This window comes from Nicotiana sylvestris, chromosome 7 (assembly GCF_000393655.2).
Source record: "Nicotiana sylvestris chromosome 7, ASM39365v2, whole genome shotgun sequence".
Taxonomy (NCBI): Eukaryota; Viridiplantae; Streptophyta; class Magnoliopsida; order Solanales; family Solanaceae; genus Nicotiana; species Nicotiana sylvestris.
The window spans coordinates 48920589-48938205 of NC_091063.1; the positions used below are offsets into that span (position 1 = coordinate 48920589).

Sequence of the window (17617 nt, forward strand, 5' to 3'; positions counted from 1 at the left end):
GACGCGCTAGATCTCAAAACGACCGGTCGGGTCGTTACACATTGTTTGTTAAAAGTATTTTCCAAATATTATTTGGAATATGTTGAAAATTATCAATTAATCAATGAAAATGCTTATTTAGTATTTATTTTGTTTCATATACTTTTGATTCATTTTATTGCTACATGTTTTAAAATATTTTTGCTTCCTTTAATCCTTGGTTAATGTTATTATGGAACCAAAAGAAAATATACAAATACTCCTTCAATCCTTTATCGACTTAAATCACTTCTTCTGTAAAGTAACATATATATTCACAATACCAAAATGTAAAATGTGTACTATCAAAAGTTTCCTCTTGCAGCTCTTACTCCTGCCTCATAAAGGGTCCCCAAATACTCTAAAGTATCACTGAATGATCCCCTTAACATCCCAAATTTAAAAAACTAATTTACTAAGGCATCACAATGATGAAAAAAGACCAAGTTACAAAACTAATACCAACAGGGTTTATAAATAACACAAGGTCTAGGAAATACTATAGAATTGATGGGGAAAGGAAAAAACAACACCTAATTATTCTTGCTAATTGAGGTTGTCACAAGGTTGTAACAAATTAAAAGATGTGCAAGAACATGGAGAAAAGTTAGACCAAATACCCTCTCCTCAAACAAGTACTATATTAGATTTGACAAATTCATCATACATACAACTGCAGTTAACCTGCGAACTTGTAATCCCCAAAAATCCAATCAAGCAAATAAGCCCCTTGCATGTAATTGAATAGTATTCGAACACCAAAGGTTAAATATGATCGAAATGCTAAAGAAGTCACAAAATTCGAACTTCATAGATAATGAAAAAATTAAACATAAAATAATCATGCCAACTTCATTACAACACTTGATATTCAAAAGTAAAAACAAAGTCATCAACTCTTGCACACCAAATAGAAATAACAAATACTTTTCAAACACAAGATAACATATGAACTAAAATTGACATAATTACTTTCCAACATTTTCAGACAGCTTCAACCCAATAAATATGCTCACTAACATAGTATATGAAATAGCACTTGCTGCACTTTCATTTGTTACCACTTCTTCACTTTTTTCAACGGCCGAGCTTGAAGATGACACTTCCTGTGAAAAACTTATTTTTTTAAATTGGTTGAAAGCTTTTAAGGCTTCATCATAATATTGGAAAGCATGAAAGTAGCTACCCTCGACTCCAACAAGCATTTTAACACACTCAGACCAACTTTTGTATATTCCCGGCTTCTTACCACAAAAAACAACAAACACCATATATTTGAGTTTTTGTTTACCTTCAGCAGATTTTTCAAATTCATCGAACGCCAATATGGCCACATCGTGAGACTTGAAAGACTGGAAGATGCTACGCTTAACCCCAATAACTATAGGAGAACATTCACTCCATGAGTAGTATATTCCTGGCCTTTTACCAGAAAATACAACATATACTTTGGAAGCACTATTCTTCTTCGAATGCATCCTTATTCTATTAACTAAAACTTAGAAGAACATAGGAGTTTAAATGAAGGTTTGTTTAAGTATGGGTTTCGGCCATCTAAAACTTAGAACAACATAGGAGTTTAAATGAAGCTTTGTTCAAGTATGAGTTTCGGCCATCTAGGGTTTGTTTAAGTAGGGTATCATGTGTTTAAATAGCAGGGCTTTGAAGACCTACTAAAAAATATACGAAATACACACACATATATGAAATACACAATTAAATACATGTATAAAGATGATTTATTTCGAATTATATGGGTGTATACTACCCAAAAAAAAGGATGGAAATACGTTAAAAAAAAGGTTTATGGAAAATAGGGTTTGAACCCTTGAGATCTTCCATGTATTAAGAAGATAAATATTTAATGGTGAGAGAAAAAATATTCAAAAGGTTACTGAAAGGGTATTTTGGGTATAAAAATTCGGCTGAAACCCTAATTAGAACGTAAAATTACCTAAATAACCCTATTTGGGTCAATCTAGCCAAAATCGGTGTGGCCGAAAGGATATTTCCTTAGACTAATTGGCTTCATGTCATACAACAGTTGGCATTGTATATTAATCCATCGTACTAGGTTTCGGAGCAGTATAATTAGTAGTATGATACTGGTATCTTGAAAGCATCAACTCGATCTCATGTCTAGTTTTCCCTAGGTCGTACGTAGTGTCCTATTAAATGCTTTTGGCATATTCTTATGGTCCAATCAGTGATAACCTTTACCAACAAACTTTCTTCCTCCTTTCTCTAATCTCTTATTGGTAGAGGTGTATTTTAGGCATAAGAAAATTCTTTTTAAAAAAAATATGTTTGTCTATGAAATTTTGGAAATTTTTCTCAATAAAATCACTTTTTTAAAATATTTAGAATTTTTTTCTCCACTCACAAAACTATAACATTTTTCAAGTAAAATACATATACAAACATAATTTTAAATTCCAAATACAATTTTTCAGCTTAACTCCAAATACTATTATTTTCAAAAATTACCATTTTTATGTCCAAACGTCTACTTAGTTCTGCTGTAGCATGTAATGTGCATAATTTTTCAAATTACTATCTTGATTTTATGAATAGTTACAAATAATTATTAGTACTATTTTTTTATGTGATTTGATAGTATAAAATTCATTTATAATATTAGTTCATGAAAGATAAACAGTATAAACCAAATACTGGTCACATTTTCTGAACCATAGACAAACGTAAAAATTGTCAGGGGCGTCTTATTTGGTCGCCCACATTTAACTTATACTCATTTTTTTTAAAAGTTTTAACTTGTACCCACTTTTTAAACAACTTCAACACCCTTTCTTCTCCTCCTTTGTTTTCTTCTTCTTCTTCTTCTTCTGCTTCTTCTTCTTCTTCTTCTTCTTCTTCTTCTTCTGCTGTTGTTGGTGCTGCTATGAAACTTCAGTTCATGGGATGATTGTTATTATCAGATTATTTAAAAATAAATTATAAATAATTACGTAAGTTAGTAGACAATAATTTGTGAATATTTCCACGTACGGGAAGTTTAAGGTCACACTTAGTGATTCTTTTCATGATAATTCTGTTCTTTTCACATTTATTGTTTTCAAAATTTATGATTTAGATACTGTTGGTAATCTGATTGTTTATCTAGTACGTTAGAAAGCTTTTTCAAACACTTCAACTTATATAGTGTTGAAGTTTTTACAAATGAACTAAATAACTTTAGCATCTTCTGCTGAAATTTTTTAAAAAACTTTATGACAAAACTAATGAATCCAGGACAAAAACTTCAGCTTATTTAGTGCTGAAGTTTTTATAAATGATCTTTAGCATCTTCTGCTGAAGTTTTTGAAAAAGCTTAATGGCAAAACTAATGAATCCAGTACAAAAAAACTTCAGCTTTTTAGTGCTGAAGTTTTTATAAATAAACTAAATAACTTCAGCATCTTCTGCTGAAGTTTTTGAAAAAGCTTAATGAAAAAACTAATGAATCCAGGACAAAAAAACTCCAGCTTATTTAGTGCAATTACAAACAAAAACTTCAGCAAATAGAGAACAAAATTTCAGCTACTATGCTTAAGTTCAGCAATTACAAACAAAAACTTCAGCACACTTGGTTCAACAACTTTTGCTACTTCAGACCCGTCTACTAGAATGCTGAAGTTTTGCGTGATTGCCTTACTCCAGCGTCGTATGCTGAAGTTACGCGAAAAAATGGATACGCTTGCAATTTGTTTTTATAAAAAGAGCACAAATTAAAACATGACCCAAAAAGCGAGTATAGATGCAAATATTGCACACATTTCGAACGATAGACTTCAAAGGTGAAGTTCATCATAATAAGAACGGCTTGATCTTCCTCTGTCTCTCTTTTTCAAGTGAACCGTTTTCAACTGGGACAAGTTATCACATGTATATATGAGTAAACAAACACGAAGTATATTTTAACCAACACCCTAAAAATGGATATTATGTGTCCTGCCAATTACGGGCCATAAGTCTCCAGGCGACACGAAATGGAAAAAATCTAGAGATTTTTACATTTCTATATAATATATGAAATTATATTACCTTCCCTATTTAAATTTTACTATAATAATATTTTATATACCCAATTATCATTTATGTACATTTTAAGGGAATTATTGATAATAATTAGAGTCCTAAAATAACTCTAACGTATCTTCCACTCCCCCCACGTTTCTCTCTCCACATCTCACGCCCCTCCCCCACGTATCGTGCACTCACCCACGATTCCACCATTGACAACCATTAAAAACTTTGAAGCTTTGAATTCGAATTTGGGTTTTCAAAAAATATTATGTGTTTGAATTGGGGGTTGTTGCAAAGAATTGGGAATTCTCTCTACGTCTCTCTCTATCTCTCAATCCCTAATTTCAGTAATGTAAAGCAAATGAAAAGAGAGCAGCATTTCCACTGTTTGACTCAAAAGATATCGGAACCTTTTTGAATAAATCAATCAAAGAAAATGAAGGGGTAAATCTTAGCTAAGCATAATAATCTCTAGAACAAAATATAAACCAGGAGAATGTAGAGGATAATATCTCTTTATCTCTTCAAAAAGAAACTTAAATAATAACCCAATCAATCCTTTGTGTAAACGAGTTTACAGCAAGTATTATGAGTTACGAAGGATGTCCAGAGCCCCCTCCAAGGTTGTTTTACACTCTATATATATAAGGGATCAAACCCTTCTAAGCTCTAAAAGACAAGTTATAGGGAATATTCGAAAGAATATTCTTAAGGTCCCCTGATGGGCATGCCCTACTGTAAGGGTCGTATAGTCTCTTGTTCGCTTTAAGGTCATCCTCTGCAGGATGTCGAACTTCGAGGATCTCGTCATTCGTCGTACTCATCAACGATCATGGTTGTTAAAATTTGGACCCATACAGTTAGTCCTTCAGCTTGTCGAGGTTGAAACTTAGTGCGTCCTAGATGAGCGGACACCATGAGTTCTTACTGAGAAATTTGACCCTACGAGGCATTACGACCTGGACAATGGTGGGCGGTCAGCGTGCTTAGCAAGACACCAGGTAATGCATTTTACAGGGAAATGATGTCATCCTCACGTGCGTCATCATTATGCGTGTTTTTGAGATAGGAATTGATGGCTTGTCGCTTCGATTTTGGTGCCACACTGCAACCTTCCGTTTTGATTCTGGCAACACCCAATCCTATAAATAGGTGGAGGGTTTGTTTTTTCGAAAATTCTTGGCCATTTCATTTCTGATTACCCCTCCTCATCCTCCGAGTTTGTCCTAACAACCTTCTATTTCCCTTTTGTGTCACTACCTCTTTTAACGAAAGCATGCCAAGATCACATCGATCTCATGAAGGGGTTTCTGAGGCCGCCTCGTTTTCCATAGCGCCCCCTTTCAGGCGGTGAGGATATGGTGGTAGAAAAAGGTGATAGTCTTCCTACGGTGGAGGAGTTACTGCCGAGACACCCCATGTCTCGAAGTGACTTCCTCAAAGATCCCCCTTCTACTCCTATATTCGTACTCTCTAAGACGGAACAAGTTCACATTGACGCTCTTCGTGAAAAGTATAGCATTCCCGCTCATGTTGACATGGTTCCAGCAGGAAGGGATTTCGTAGAGGTCCACAGACCTGAGTACTGCACTTTCTACGAGTACCCTTTCGTGATTGGCCATTCTTTCCCCCTCCTCCCATTAGCGGAAGAGTTCTGTAGGTTCTACCAAGTTTGCCTAGCACAACTTTAGCCATATATGCTTAAGATACTTCTGTTGTTGACCAAGTATGTGGAGTTGGCGGAATGCGATATTTCTATCCACTGCCTCTTACACTTGTTCTCGCCCAGCTTTCACAGGGGTACTAGGGTGCATTTGAGGCACCGTGGCACAAAAGGGTTGGCGGTTGGGACTGACGATCGAGCAAGTTGCAAGTTTTGGCATAAGTATTTCTTTGTCAAAACTGAACACATTGTTTCTGACTCCGCCAGGTTCCCGGAGCGGTGCAACGAGACTCGTAAGTGTCGCCACTCATTTTACTCTTCCTTCGTCTATATTCATTATAGGGTTTGTTTGCTAATCGTTTCAACTATGGGACATCCGCCCCGCTCTATTTCTGGCATAAGGGATTAGGTAGCCCGTCTATTGCCCTATGCAACGGAAACCCGAAATTGGCTCGCCTTCATAAAACGTTATGGCCCGAGAGTTCCATCTGGTAAATGTTTCCCCTTATCACTTTGGTGGTTATATGTCATCGTTTATTGATACGACTATTCATGACGACAGGTCGAGGAGCTTCCAAGCGGAGGGCGTCAATCCCTGCATTCCAACAGGTCGTCGCTGCCGTGGGAATGCAGTTTACTTTGAATGAGTCTGTTCGAGGGGGTCATCCTCAACCAATTCAAGTAGAAGGTCCCTCTCGAGACATTGTCATAAGGGAGGAGGCTTCTTCAATACCGACCCCGCACCTCTTGGACGAATCCTCTAACGGGGATGAGTCGTTGTCGAGAAAAACAAGGAGAATGGAGCTTGGGAAGGATGTGGCCGTGGACACTTGTAGAAGTAGGGTGTCGCAGACGACACTTGTACCTACATTTATGGTTGATTCCATTTTAGCGGGGAGATCTCCCCAAATGGAAGGAATTTACCCAGGGGCTGGCTCCACGTGCTCCGCTGAGGGTGGCGTATCGTCCAATGTTGGAGGAGGCCATCATGTCGAGGGCAAAGGCTCAGGTTCAGATGTCGACCCGGAGGACATTCGCGAGTTCGTAGGTCGCCATACTCACGTGGAGGTCAGAGCAGAAGGATCTGATCGTCATATAGTTATCCCGGGGGACTACAACTTGTTGTTGAACTATGATCAAGTGGCGTCTGTTTTAGCCCCTCTATGTGATGCCCCTGAAAGCGAGGTGCTTAGGGCGATGAGCGACATGGAGTTTTCCCAGAACGTCGTCGGTATGACCTTACGGGTAGGTGCCTTTCTTTTCCTTTTCGTTGTTGGGCTTGCGTAGTGATTGTCGACCTGTGTTTTTGTTTTTAACTTCTCTCTTCTTTTTTTTGTGCTAGACCCTTATCATGGAGACCGAGCGTGAGCATCGGGAAAGGAATAGGATGGCCATCTACGCGAAGTACTCAAACAAAGGGAGGACCAACTGGGACGCAAGTCGAGGAGCTGAGGGAGAGAGATGAGGAGCTTATGAAGGTTGTTGCCCGTAATAGTGAACTTGAGGCCTCCCTTAAGGTGAAGAAGGATGAGCTTGAGTTAAGTAGGGGGGTGATGGCCGAGAATGTCGACTTACAAGCAAAGGTAGCCAGTTTGACAGCTGAATTGGGTACGAAGGCGGTGGAGATTGAGGGGCTTAAGGGCGAACTGAGCGTCGGTGCTGATAAGATGGCGATGACTATTTCTGGATCCGAGGCCTTGGACAATACCCTCCGTGTTTCTAGGTCGGAGCTGACCAAGGAGAAGGAGGCCTCTAAGCTTAAGGTCGCGGGGCTTGAGGGGCATGTTAAGGAGTTGGAGGCGGAGCTATCTATGTTGAATGGACAAGTGGCCTCGCTGAGAGTGGAGGATTCAAGAGTCGACGCTCACAACCTTCTACGTCTTGTGCTTCGGCCGATCCGGTCGTGCCTCGTCTCTTATATGAGTTCTGGGTCTATGTTGAGGATCGACTTGACGTATACAAGGCTTTTCACGCTGAGGGGAGGGCAATTGAAGCGGAACTTCAGGTCGTGCATAGCAAAGCTTGTGGAGCTCGTAAGGCATGCAGGTACGACCCTCTTACACCTGATGGGGATGACATCAACTCTAATTATGCGAATCGTCTTTCTTTGGACTCTTGGTACGAAGATGCGTACCTAACCGGGGATGACGTGTAATCTTTCGTTTGTACTTACTTTTTGTTTTGGGACTTTTGTAGGGTGCATTCTTGAGCCCGTTGTAAAGATAGGTGTAAGTAACATTTTGATGCAATGTAGAATTTGTTTTGTCGATTCGGTGGTGCTATTTGCAATATCTATGGTATTCGGGATACCTGTCGAACTGTTAAGCCGATTTAGCTTTTGGATAAGGTCGATTCCTTTTTCTTTTGGAAGTGGCTTTAGCCTTTGGGGTGCCACTCATATTCTCGTCGATGGCCATGGCCATTGGGATGTTGCTTCAAACTGTCGTCAAAGTAGGATTCTATTGTAGTTCGAACGAGGTCGAACTCGCATTTTCGTTGATGGCCTTGGCCATTGGGATGCTGCTTCGAACTGTCGTCGAAGTAGGATCCCGTCGTAGTTCGAACAAGGTCGAACTCACATTTTCTTCGATGTCCTTGTCCATTGGGATGTTTCTTTGAACTGTCGTCGAAGTAGGATCCCATCATAGTTCGAACGAGGTCGAACTCACATTTTTGTCGATGGCCTTGGCCATTGGGATGTTACTTCGAACTGTCGTCAAAGTAGGATTCTGTTGTAGTTCGAACGAGGTCGAACTCGCATTTTCGTTGATAGCCTTGTCCATTGGGATGCTGCTTCGAACTGTCGTCGAAGTAGGATCTCGTCGTAGTTCGAACGAGGTCGAACTCGCATTTTCGTCGATGGCCTTGTCCATTGGGATGCTGCTTCGAACTGTCGTCGAAGTAGGATCCCGTCGTAGTTCGAACGAGGTCGAACTCACATTTTCGTCGATGGCCTTGTCCATTGGGATGTTGCTTTGAACTGTCGTCGAAGTAGGATCCCATCGTAGTTCGAACGAGGTCGAACTCACATTTTTGTCGATGGCCTTGGCCATTGGGATGTTGCTTCGAACTGTCGTCGAAGTAGGATCCCGTCGTAGTTTGAACAAGGTCGAACTCATATTTTCGTCGATGGCCTTGGCCATTGGGATGTTACTTCGAACTGTCGTCGAAGTAGGATCCCATCGTAGTTCGAACGAGGTCGAACTCACATTTTCGTCGATGGCCTTGGCCATTGGGATGTTTCTTCGAACTGTCGTCGAAGTAGGATCTCGTCATAGTTCGAACGAGGACATATTCCCGCAGGAAATATATGTCGACTTTGTACATACAATGGAGATTTGATTATATTCTTATAGGAACATATGTCGACTTTGTACATACAATGGAGATTTGATTATCTATATCCAGTCCCTTCATTACTTAGCCTGGAGAATACATCGACGAGCGGATTAATGAATAATACTTCGAACCTCGAGATGTCCCCCTTGCCGCCTCATTAAAGACCTCACCGAGAAAACCCAATTGGGACAAAACCCAAATGAAGGAAAAAGAGTACAACTTAGGTGGTGCCTACTATCAGAATTGGAAGTATTTGAGATGGGCGACATTCCAATTATTTTGGAGTAGTTTTCCCTCAATTGTCTCTAATTGGAATGCTCCTTTATTTGTTGTCGCCGTGATTTTGTATGGTCCGTCCTAGTTTGTTCCCAGTTTTCCCTCATTAGGGTCTTTCGCTGCTTGTGTTTTAGCTTTGAGGACGTAATCTCCGACCTTGAGCGGTCGTACTTTGGCCTTCTTGTTGTAATACCTTTCTACTTGTTGCTTTTGGGCTACCATTCTTATGTGGGCCATGTCTCTTCGTTCTTCGACTTCATCTAGATCTTGTAGCCTACTATCGTCGTTGTTTGGTCCGCTTTCATTGGAGTATCTCAATCTAGGCTCTCCGACCTCGACAGGTATAACTATGTCAGTCCCGTAGACTAGTGAATATGGCGTCTCGCCTGTGTTGGTTTTTGGCATAGTGCGGTATGCCCATAGTACTTCTGATAATAGTTGAGGCCATAGCCTTTTGGCATCCTCAAGCTTCTTTTTCAATATATTCAATATTACTTTATTGGAGGATTCGGCTTGGCCATTGCCGACAGGATAGTATGGTGTTTAGAGTATTCGTTTAATGTGCCATTTTTCAAAAAAGTCGGTCGTTTTCTTTCCGATGAACTGAGGTCCGTTGTCACAGCTGATTTCTTTGGGGATGCCGAAGCGGCATATTATATTTTTCCATATGAACGCGATGACCTCTTGCTCACGTATTTGAGCGTATGCACATGCTTCCACCCATTTAGAAAAGTAATCAGTTAAAACCAAAAGGAAGCGTACCTTACCTCATCCTACCGGGCGGGCTCCGACAATATCCATCCCCGACTTTATGAATGGCCATGGCGAAATGACGGAATGCAGGAGTTCCCTTGCTTGGTGTATCATAGGGACATACTTTTGACACTGTTCACACTTTCTGACGTAGTCCGTGGCTTCTTTTTTCATGGTGGGCCAGTAGTATCCGGCGCGGATGAGGCATCGGACAATGGCGCGGTTTCCCGTGTGGGCGCTGCAATCCCCCTCATATACTTTTTTCAGTACTCGCCTTGTTTGATTTGGCCCAAGACTCTTGGCCAGGGGGCCGTCGAACGTTCTCTTGTAGAGATCACAGTTTACGAGGTTGTATCTGGCTGCCTGTATTCGAAGCTTTTTGGCTTCTTTCTTATCTTGTAGGTGCTCCATCCTGCAAATATGTTACGAGACGGTTGCGCTAGTCCCAAGTTAGGTTTACAGAATATACCTCGATTTGGTCTATTGTGGAATGGAGAAGAGTGACCACGTTTTCCTTGTTGATATTTTTGCTGGCTGCCGCTAGCTTGGCAAGATCATCTGCTTTGATATTCAGTGCCCTGGGTATTTGGTCGAGGCGGCATTCATCGAATTCTGGCAGCAGTTTGTGAATTTCTGACTGGTACTTTTGTAGTCTCTGTTCTTTGATTTGGAAAGTCCCGGTGACTTGGTTCACCACGAGTTGAGAGTCACAATGGAGGACGAGTCATCGAGCGCCATATTTGAGGGTTAATTTCAATCCTGCAATCACAGCTTCATACTCAGTCGTTGTTAGTCATCTCGGGGCATCGTATGGTCTGGCGAATTACTTCGCCTGTAGGAACCTCGAGAACGAGTCCATTCCTGATCCCGATGCATTATATATGGCGTTGGTGTAGAGTACCTAGAGGTCGGAATATGCGGAAGCACGGAGCAGCTCCTCCTCTATTCCAGGCAATATTTCCGTGCTAAAATCAGCGATGAAATCGACGAGCACCTGCGACTTAATAGCAGTTCGCGGTTGGTATGTTATGCCGTGCTCGCTTAATTCTATGGCCTATTTGGCCAATTTACCCCATAGTTCGGGTTTATGTAGGGTGACCCTGAGGAAGAAGGTTGTCACCACTTTTATGGGGTGACATTGAAAATATGGTCTAAGCTTTTGTGAAGCTACGACTAATGCCAAACCTAGTTTCTCAAGGTGAGGGTACCTTGTTTCAGCATCAATTAAGGTTTTACTGATATAGTAAATCGGAGATTGCGTACCTTTGTTTTCACGGATCAAGACTACACTTACCGCAACTTCGGAGACTGCTAGGTACACCAATAGGCATTCACCCGGGTCTGCCTTGACGAGTAGTGGTGGCGAAGATAGATACGCTTTCAGCTTTCTCAGGGCGTCGACGCATTCTGAATTCCACTGCAGTCTGTGGTCTTTCCTTAGCACATTGAAGAATTTATGGCATTTGTTCGATGATTATGAAATGAACCTCGACAGGGCAGCTATTCGTCCTATTAATTTCTGCGCCTGCTTCTTGCTGGTCAATGTCTCCGGTATTCCTTCGATAGTCCTGATCTGATTCGGGTTGACTTCGATACCCCTTTGTGACACCAGAAAAACAACGAACTTTTCTGAAGTTATGCCGAAGTCGCACTTTTCAGGATTTAGTTTCATTCCGTATTGCCTCAATATCTCGAAGGCTTCCTTTAGATGGCCAATGTGATCCTCTTTCTTTTCAACTTTACTAGCATGTCGTCGATGTAAACCTCCATGGTCTTACCGATTTGTTCTTTGAACATCTTGGTGACTAACCTTTGATACGTCCCTGCATTCTTGAGTCCGAACGGTATTACCTTGTAGCAGTACGTTCCTCGATGAGTGATGAAAGTGGTATTTTCTTGGTCTTCTTCAGCCATTAGAATTTGGTTGTAACCAGAGTAGGCATCTAAGAAGCTCAGTAGTTCGTGTCCCGCCGTTGCGTCGATGAGCTGGTTGATATGTGGTAACGGAAAGTAATCTTTCGGGCATGCTTTGTTTAGATCAGTGAAGTCGACACACATCCGCTATTTCCCTTTCTTCTTTTTGACCATGACCATATTGGCGACCTATTGGGGATATTTCGATTCTCGGATGGAACCATTATCGAGTAATTTATCAACTTCTTCGCTGACCGCCTCATTGATGGTAGCATTGACTGTTCTCCTCATTTTTCATACTGGCGGGTAAAGAGGATCGACATTCAGCCTGTGTGTGGCGATGTCCCTTGGGATTCCTGGCATATCTAAATGGGAAAACGCAAACAAATCGGCATTGTTAGTTAAGAACTCATGGTACTTACCTGGTTCTGAGAGGTTGTGTCCGATATAGGCCTTTTTGTGCTATCGGTGTTGTCTAGTTGGACGGGGTCGAGATCTTCTACGGTTGCCTTGCAAGCTTCTACGACATCCGGGTCTTTAATGGCCTCTATATGTACGTTGGATTTGGTTCCCGATATGGCTGATTGCTATGCTTACGCACTTGCCCCTTTTAGTTGTTTGGTGTGTATGCAATCTTGGGCGATCTTGTAGCATTCTTGGGCAGTGCGTTGCTCGCCTCGGATGCTGAATATCCCCTATGGGGTAGGAAATTTGATTATTTGATAGAAACTTGACGGGACGGCTCGCATGGCGTGTATCCATGGACACCCTATGATGGCGTTGTAGGCTATCTCCTGGTTCATGACGTGGAACGTCATCTCCAGGGTGACTCCTCCTACCAAAACGGGTAGCACTATCTCTCCATAGGTTCGCTCCACTGCATTATTAAAACCAGTTAGTGTTATGCAACGCAGTACTATTTTATCCTCGAGCCTCATCTGTATGATAACTCGTGGGTTTATAATACACGCGCCGCTTCCGTCATCCACAATTATTCTCTTTACGTCAGTATCTGCGATGCGTAAAGTAATAACCAAAGTATCATAGTGAGGGAAAGACAAACCGTTGGTATTCGACTTATCGAAGATGATACTATCTTCGAGGTCGTCATGTCGTTCGTGGGCAACTGTCCGTTTGAGTTTTGTGAGGTGGTGAAATTCACATGGTTGATTATCGTATCGTCGCCGCCACCAATGATCATTTGTATGGTACGAGTTGGCGATGGTGGTTTTGGAGGTCCCTGAGGTTGATCGCGCCCACGAGCAAAGTTGACTCATCCTCGGTCGCCCAGCAGTTCTTTCAGGTGTCCCTGATTTAGCATTCTTACCACTTCTTGTCGTAAACCTATGCAGTCCTCGGTCTTGTGCCCCCTTTCCTTGTGGAATTCACACAGAATGTTCGATCTCCGGGTGCTCGGATCTGACTTCATCTTTTGCAGCCACTGCACCTTTGTTTTTAATTCGTACATTATTTTTGAAGGAGGAACACAAAATTTATGAGCAGATAATAGTGGAGGCATACCTCTTTTGTTTCAGTGTGGTGCAGTGTGTCGAGGCGCGACATCTTCATGTCGTGGAGGAGGTGGGTTGGATGTTCGGATATAGGGCTGGTGCCTTTCTCGATTGAAACGGGGTAGTTGGTCCCTTCGGCCGTCGTAGCGGCAATCTCTCCTTGCTTCGATTTGGACCGATGTTAGTCGCTAGATCGGGTCGTTCAGGTCTTCCTCGTCTGCCCTCACTTCGGCGCAATAGGCATTATGGATCTCTTCCGACGTGGTGGGGGGTACTTTATGAGTCTACTTAGCAGCTTTTTGGTTGCTTTTGACCCATTTCTGTTTAACCCATTTTGGAAAGCTGCTACCGCCATCCCTTCTGACAAGTTTGGTAGGCTCATCCTTACCCTATTGAATCGGGCTAGGAAATCCCAAAGTCTCTCGCTCGTCGTCTACCAGACGGCAAAGATATCATTTACCCTAGCTTCTGCCTTTTGTGCTCCCGCATGAGCAGTGACGAACTTATCTGCCATTTCTTCGAACGTTAATATCGATCGTGCTAGTAGTTGGGAATACCATGTCAACGCTCCCCCTATCAGAGTTTCGCCGAACTTTTTCAGCAGCACTGACGGCACCTGTTCTTTCGATAGATCGTTACCTTTTATTGCGGTAACGTAATGGATTAAGTGATTGTTTGGGTCTGTGGTGCCATCATATATTTTCAAATATGGCGGCATTTTGAAGGTTTTTGGAATAGAGTGGGGAGCTGCCCCTTCATTATAGGCTTTTTCGACAAATTGGCCCACATCACGTTTTGGTAGCAACTTCGGAGTGCCAGGTATTTTATCAACCCTTTCCTGATGCTCTTTCATCTGGTCGCGGAGTGTTTTGTTCTCATTTTCCATCTCTTCCATTTTCTTTAAGATGGCCTCAAGTGCATCGTTGCCTACATCAATGACATTATGAATGTTACCTATTCGTGGAGTTTCTGGCTCATCGGCGACATTTGCGGTTTCTGCGGGTGTTGTGCCTTCGATATCCCTTTGAACGGGTTTCCGAGTATATTGCTCAAGGTGTTTGTCAACCATTCTTCTAATATCCTTCTCACGGCCGGTGGTGCTTCTCCTGCTGCGGATGTTGAGGTTTCCCTTTCGCGCGAGACAGTTAGGCCCTCGTGGGGGGGAGATCTCTCCCTCAGGTGTAGCACTTGGCGTTGCGTTTTCGTTGTCTTCCCCACCGGCTTCATTGAGGGAATTCAAGAGGTTGTTCGTGACACTTATTATCGCCTTTATCCTTGTTTCTCACTTTCCCGCCATTGTTGGCCTTTGTGAGGCTCAGAAGAGGTGATTATTTCTTTCAAGAATCTAGACGAAACTAAGATCTCAGCTATAGAAATCCCCACAGACGGCGCCAAATTGTTTGACTCAAAAGATATCGAAACCTTTTTGAATAAATCAATCAAAGAAAATGAAGGGGTAAATCTTAGCTAAACATAATAATCTCTAGAACAAAAGATAGACCAGGAGAATGTAGAGGATAAGAACTCTTTATCTCTTCAAAAAGAAACTTAAATAATAACCCAATCAATCCTTTATGTAAGCGAGTTTACAGCAAGTATTATGAGTTAGGAAGGATGTCCAAAGCCCCCTCCAAGGTTGTTTTACGCTCTATATATATAAGGGACCAAACCCTTCTAAGCTCTAAAAGACAAGTTATACGGAATATTGGAAAGAATATTCCTAAGGTCCCCTAATGGGCCTGCCCTACTGCAAGGGTCGTATAGTCTCTTGTTCGCCTTAAGGTCGTCCTCTGCAGGATGTCGAACTTCGAGGATCTCGTCGTTTGTCGTACTCATCAACGGTCGTGGTTGTTCAAATTTGGACTCATACATCCACCATTGACAGTCATTAAAAAGCTTTGAAACTTTGAATTCGAATTTGGGTTTTTAAAAATCATTATTTGTTTGGATTGGGTGTTGTTGCAAACAATTGAGAATATGGTTTGGAGTTTATATCTCAATTTTGAGGATGTTTTGGTGAAGATTAGAGTTGATTTTGGTTGAATTTCATATTGAAACTCGTCGAAGAAGAAGACATGATATACATTACATTTACGAAATTGTAGTAAAATTATAGAAAAATTGTATTCTATTATTTAAATATATATTTTTTTATTTAACTATTGTATGAAAGTTGAACAACATTGTATAAAAATTATATTTAAGTTGTATGATATTGTAGTGTATATAATTGAGTAGAAATAATGTATGAAAATTAAAGATAAGTTGTAGATAAGTTATATAATATATAATTAGTTGTATGAAATTTGTTTTTACTATGTATAAATCAGATACAAAATATACAAAAGACATATTGTATAAATTTTATATAACATTTGTATTTAAGTTGTATATTATTGTAGTTGTATTTAACTGGGTAGAAATAATGTGTGATAAGTTGTAAATAAATTGTATAATATATAATTAGTTGGATAAAATTTATTTTTACTATATATAAATGCATTGCATTACAGAGAAAATAGATTAGTTAGTTCGTCTTGTACTTTGACTAGAAAGTTACTAACTATGGAAATTATAGACAAATTTCTTCCCCCTCCTTCTTGCAAACGAAAAGAAAGAAGAAAAAGAACATTTATGTGATTTTCGGCCAAAAAATTGCCCCTCTGTTGTAGTATACTCCTTTCCTGTTCTATTGCTGAAAAAAACAGTGATAATTACAATCTTTTCAGGTTCAACAAGATCTGTTACCAATTTACCATAAAGCTAAATTTCTCTTTTCAACGGCTAAATAACTTATGCTCCTATACATGTCTCTGCATCCTATACATACCAAAATCTAAAAATATTATTTTTTTAAATCTAAAAATTTTGTGTCCATCAATTGTTAATGGGACCATTGTGAAGAAATTCATATTCTTCCTCTGCTCCTTTCAACAGTTGTATGAACATAGGATGGTTGATGTGCATCACAAGTATCACAAACTTTTGTTGCTCCTCTCGTTGACGTATTGCTGCAACACATCCTCTTGGAATGTCCTTTCAATTCCTCCTTCTCATGTCCATGAGATGAAAGTGAAAAGGCAGATGTAACTGGACCTGGAATCTCGAATGATGATGATGGTGTTCGTCTACGTTTCCCATCTCTTTCGAAATTAATAAGATCCAACCAAAGAAAATTAACAAGTGGTGGCTTTAATTTCTTGTTTGTTAAAGCAGAAAGATATTGTGTAATTAAGGATGGAAATATTACAAGAAAATGATCAGAGAGAGAAAGGCCAAGGATCAGAAGAAGAAATAGCTAGATTGAAGAGGCTGAGAGAAGAATCTGTTAAAGAGCTTGCAACGTTGTTCATTAGCTATATATCTAACTTTTTTACAATTTCTTGATCACCTTTAACGTAACTGCCACAGTCGCCATATCGTCGGTGATGTACACCAATATTTTATACACGACGACAGATTCATAATTTGATTTTTATGGGTATGATTTCGAGATTCTGTCACTATTTTTTTTGATTTATTGAGTTAAAAATCAATTATTTATATTTAATTATTTATTGAATTCATACACATAAATATAAGATTTGAAAGCCAAAGATATTGGCTCCGAATGAAAGCTAGAAGTTCTTTATCAAGAGAGAATCGGGAGAGAAGAGGGGAGAGGAGATAAAAAAAGAAAGGGTGTAACTAAATTCTTTGATTGAAGGCACAAATAATGGATTTAGGAGCCTTTTAAGGTGAATTGTATATATTTGGTAAACAAAACTTGTTTATGCCAGGTAATTAGTTAAACATGGACATTAAGGGTAATAAAGTTTCAAATAGTGTATAGGAATGAAAAAATCCCAAAAATCTAGAACGAGGAACAATAGGGGAAGTGCACCAATAGCCACTTTGAGGAGCGCTATTTAAAACATAATAGAAAATTTTGAACTTTTATAGATTTAGCTGCTTTAAAATTAACTTTTGACTCGCAACACTACTAGAAAACTGCCTAAAACCGTCCAAAAATACGATCGAAATCGGTCGGAAAATTGAAAAAACCGTCCGATTTTCGGTAAAAAATAGCGGCCGAAGTCGGTCGCAATTTCCGACTGATTTAGGTCGGTAAATTAAT

At 40.4% G+C, this 17617-nt stretch overlaps 1 protein-coding gene across 1 annotated transcript; it reads right to left on the bottom strand.

Annotated features, from left to right (window-relative positions):
• Positions 1-986: 986 nt before the first annotated feature.
• LOC104248053 (uncharacterized) lies at positions 987-1496 on the bottom strand. The gene has a single exon (XM_009804240.2). It carries the CDS (start codon positions 1494-1496, stop codon positions 987-989), a length of 510 nt encoding a protein of 169 aa, XP_009802542.2.
• Positions 1497-17617: the final 16121 nt, after the last annotated feature.

What these genes read in the sequence shown, in the direction of transcription:
- LOC104248053 (XM_009804240.2), bottom strand. Translation starts at nt 1,496, where the DNA reads ATGCATTCGAAGAAGAATAGTGCTTCCAAAGTATATGTTGTATTTTCT.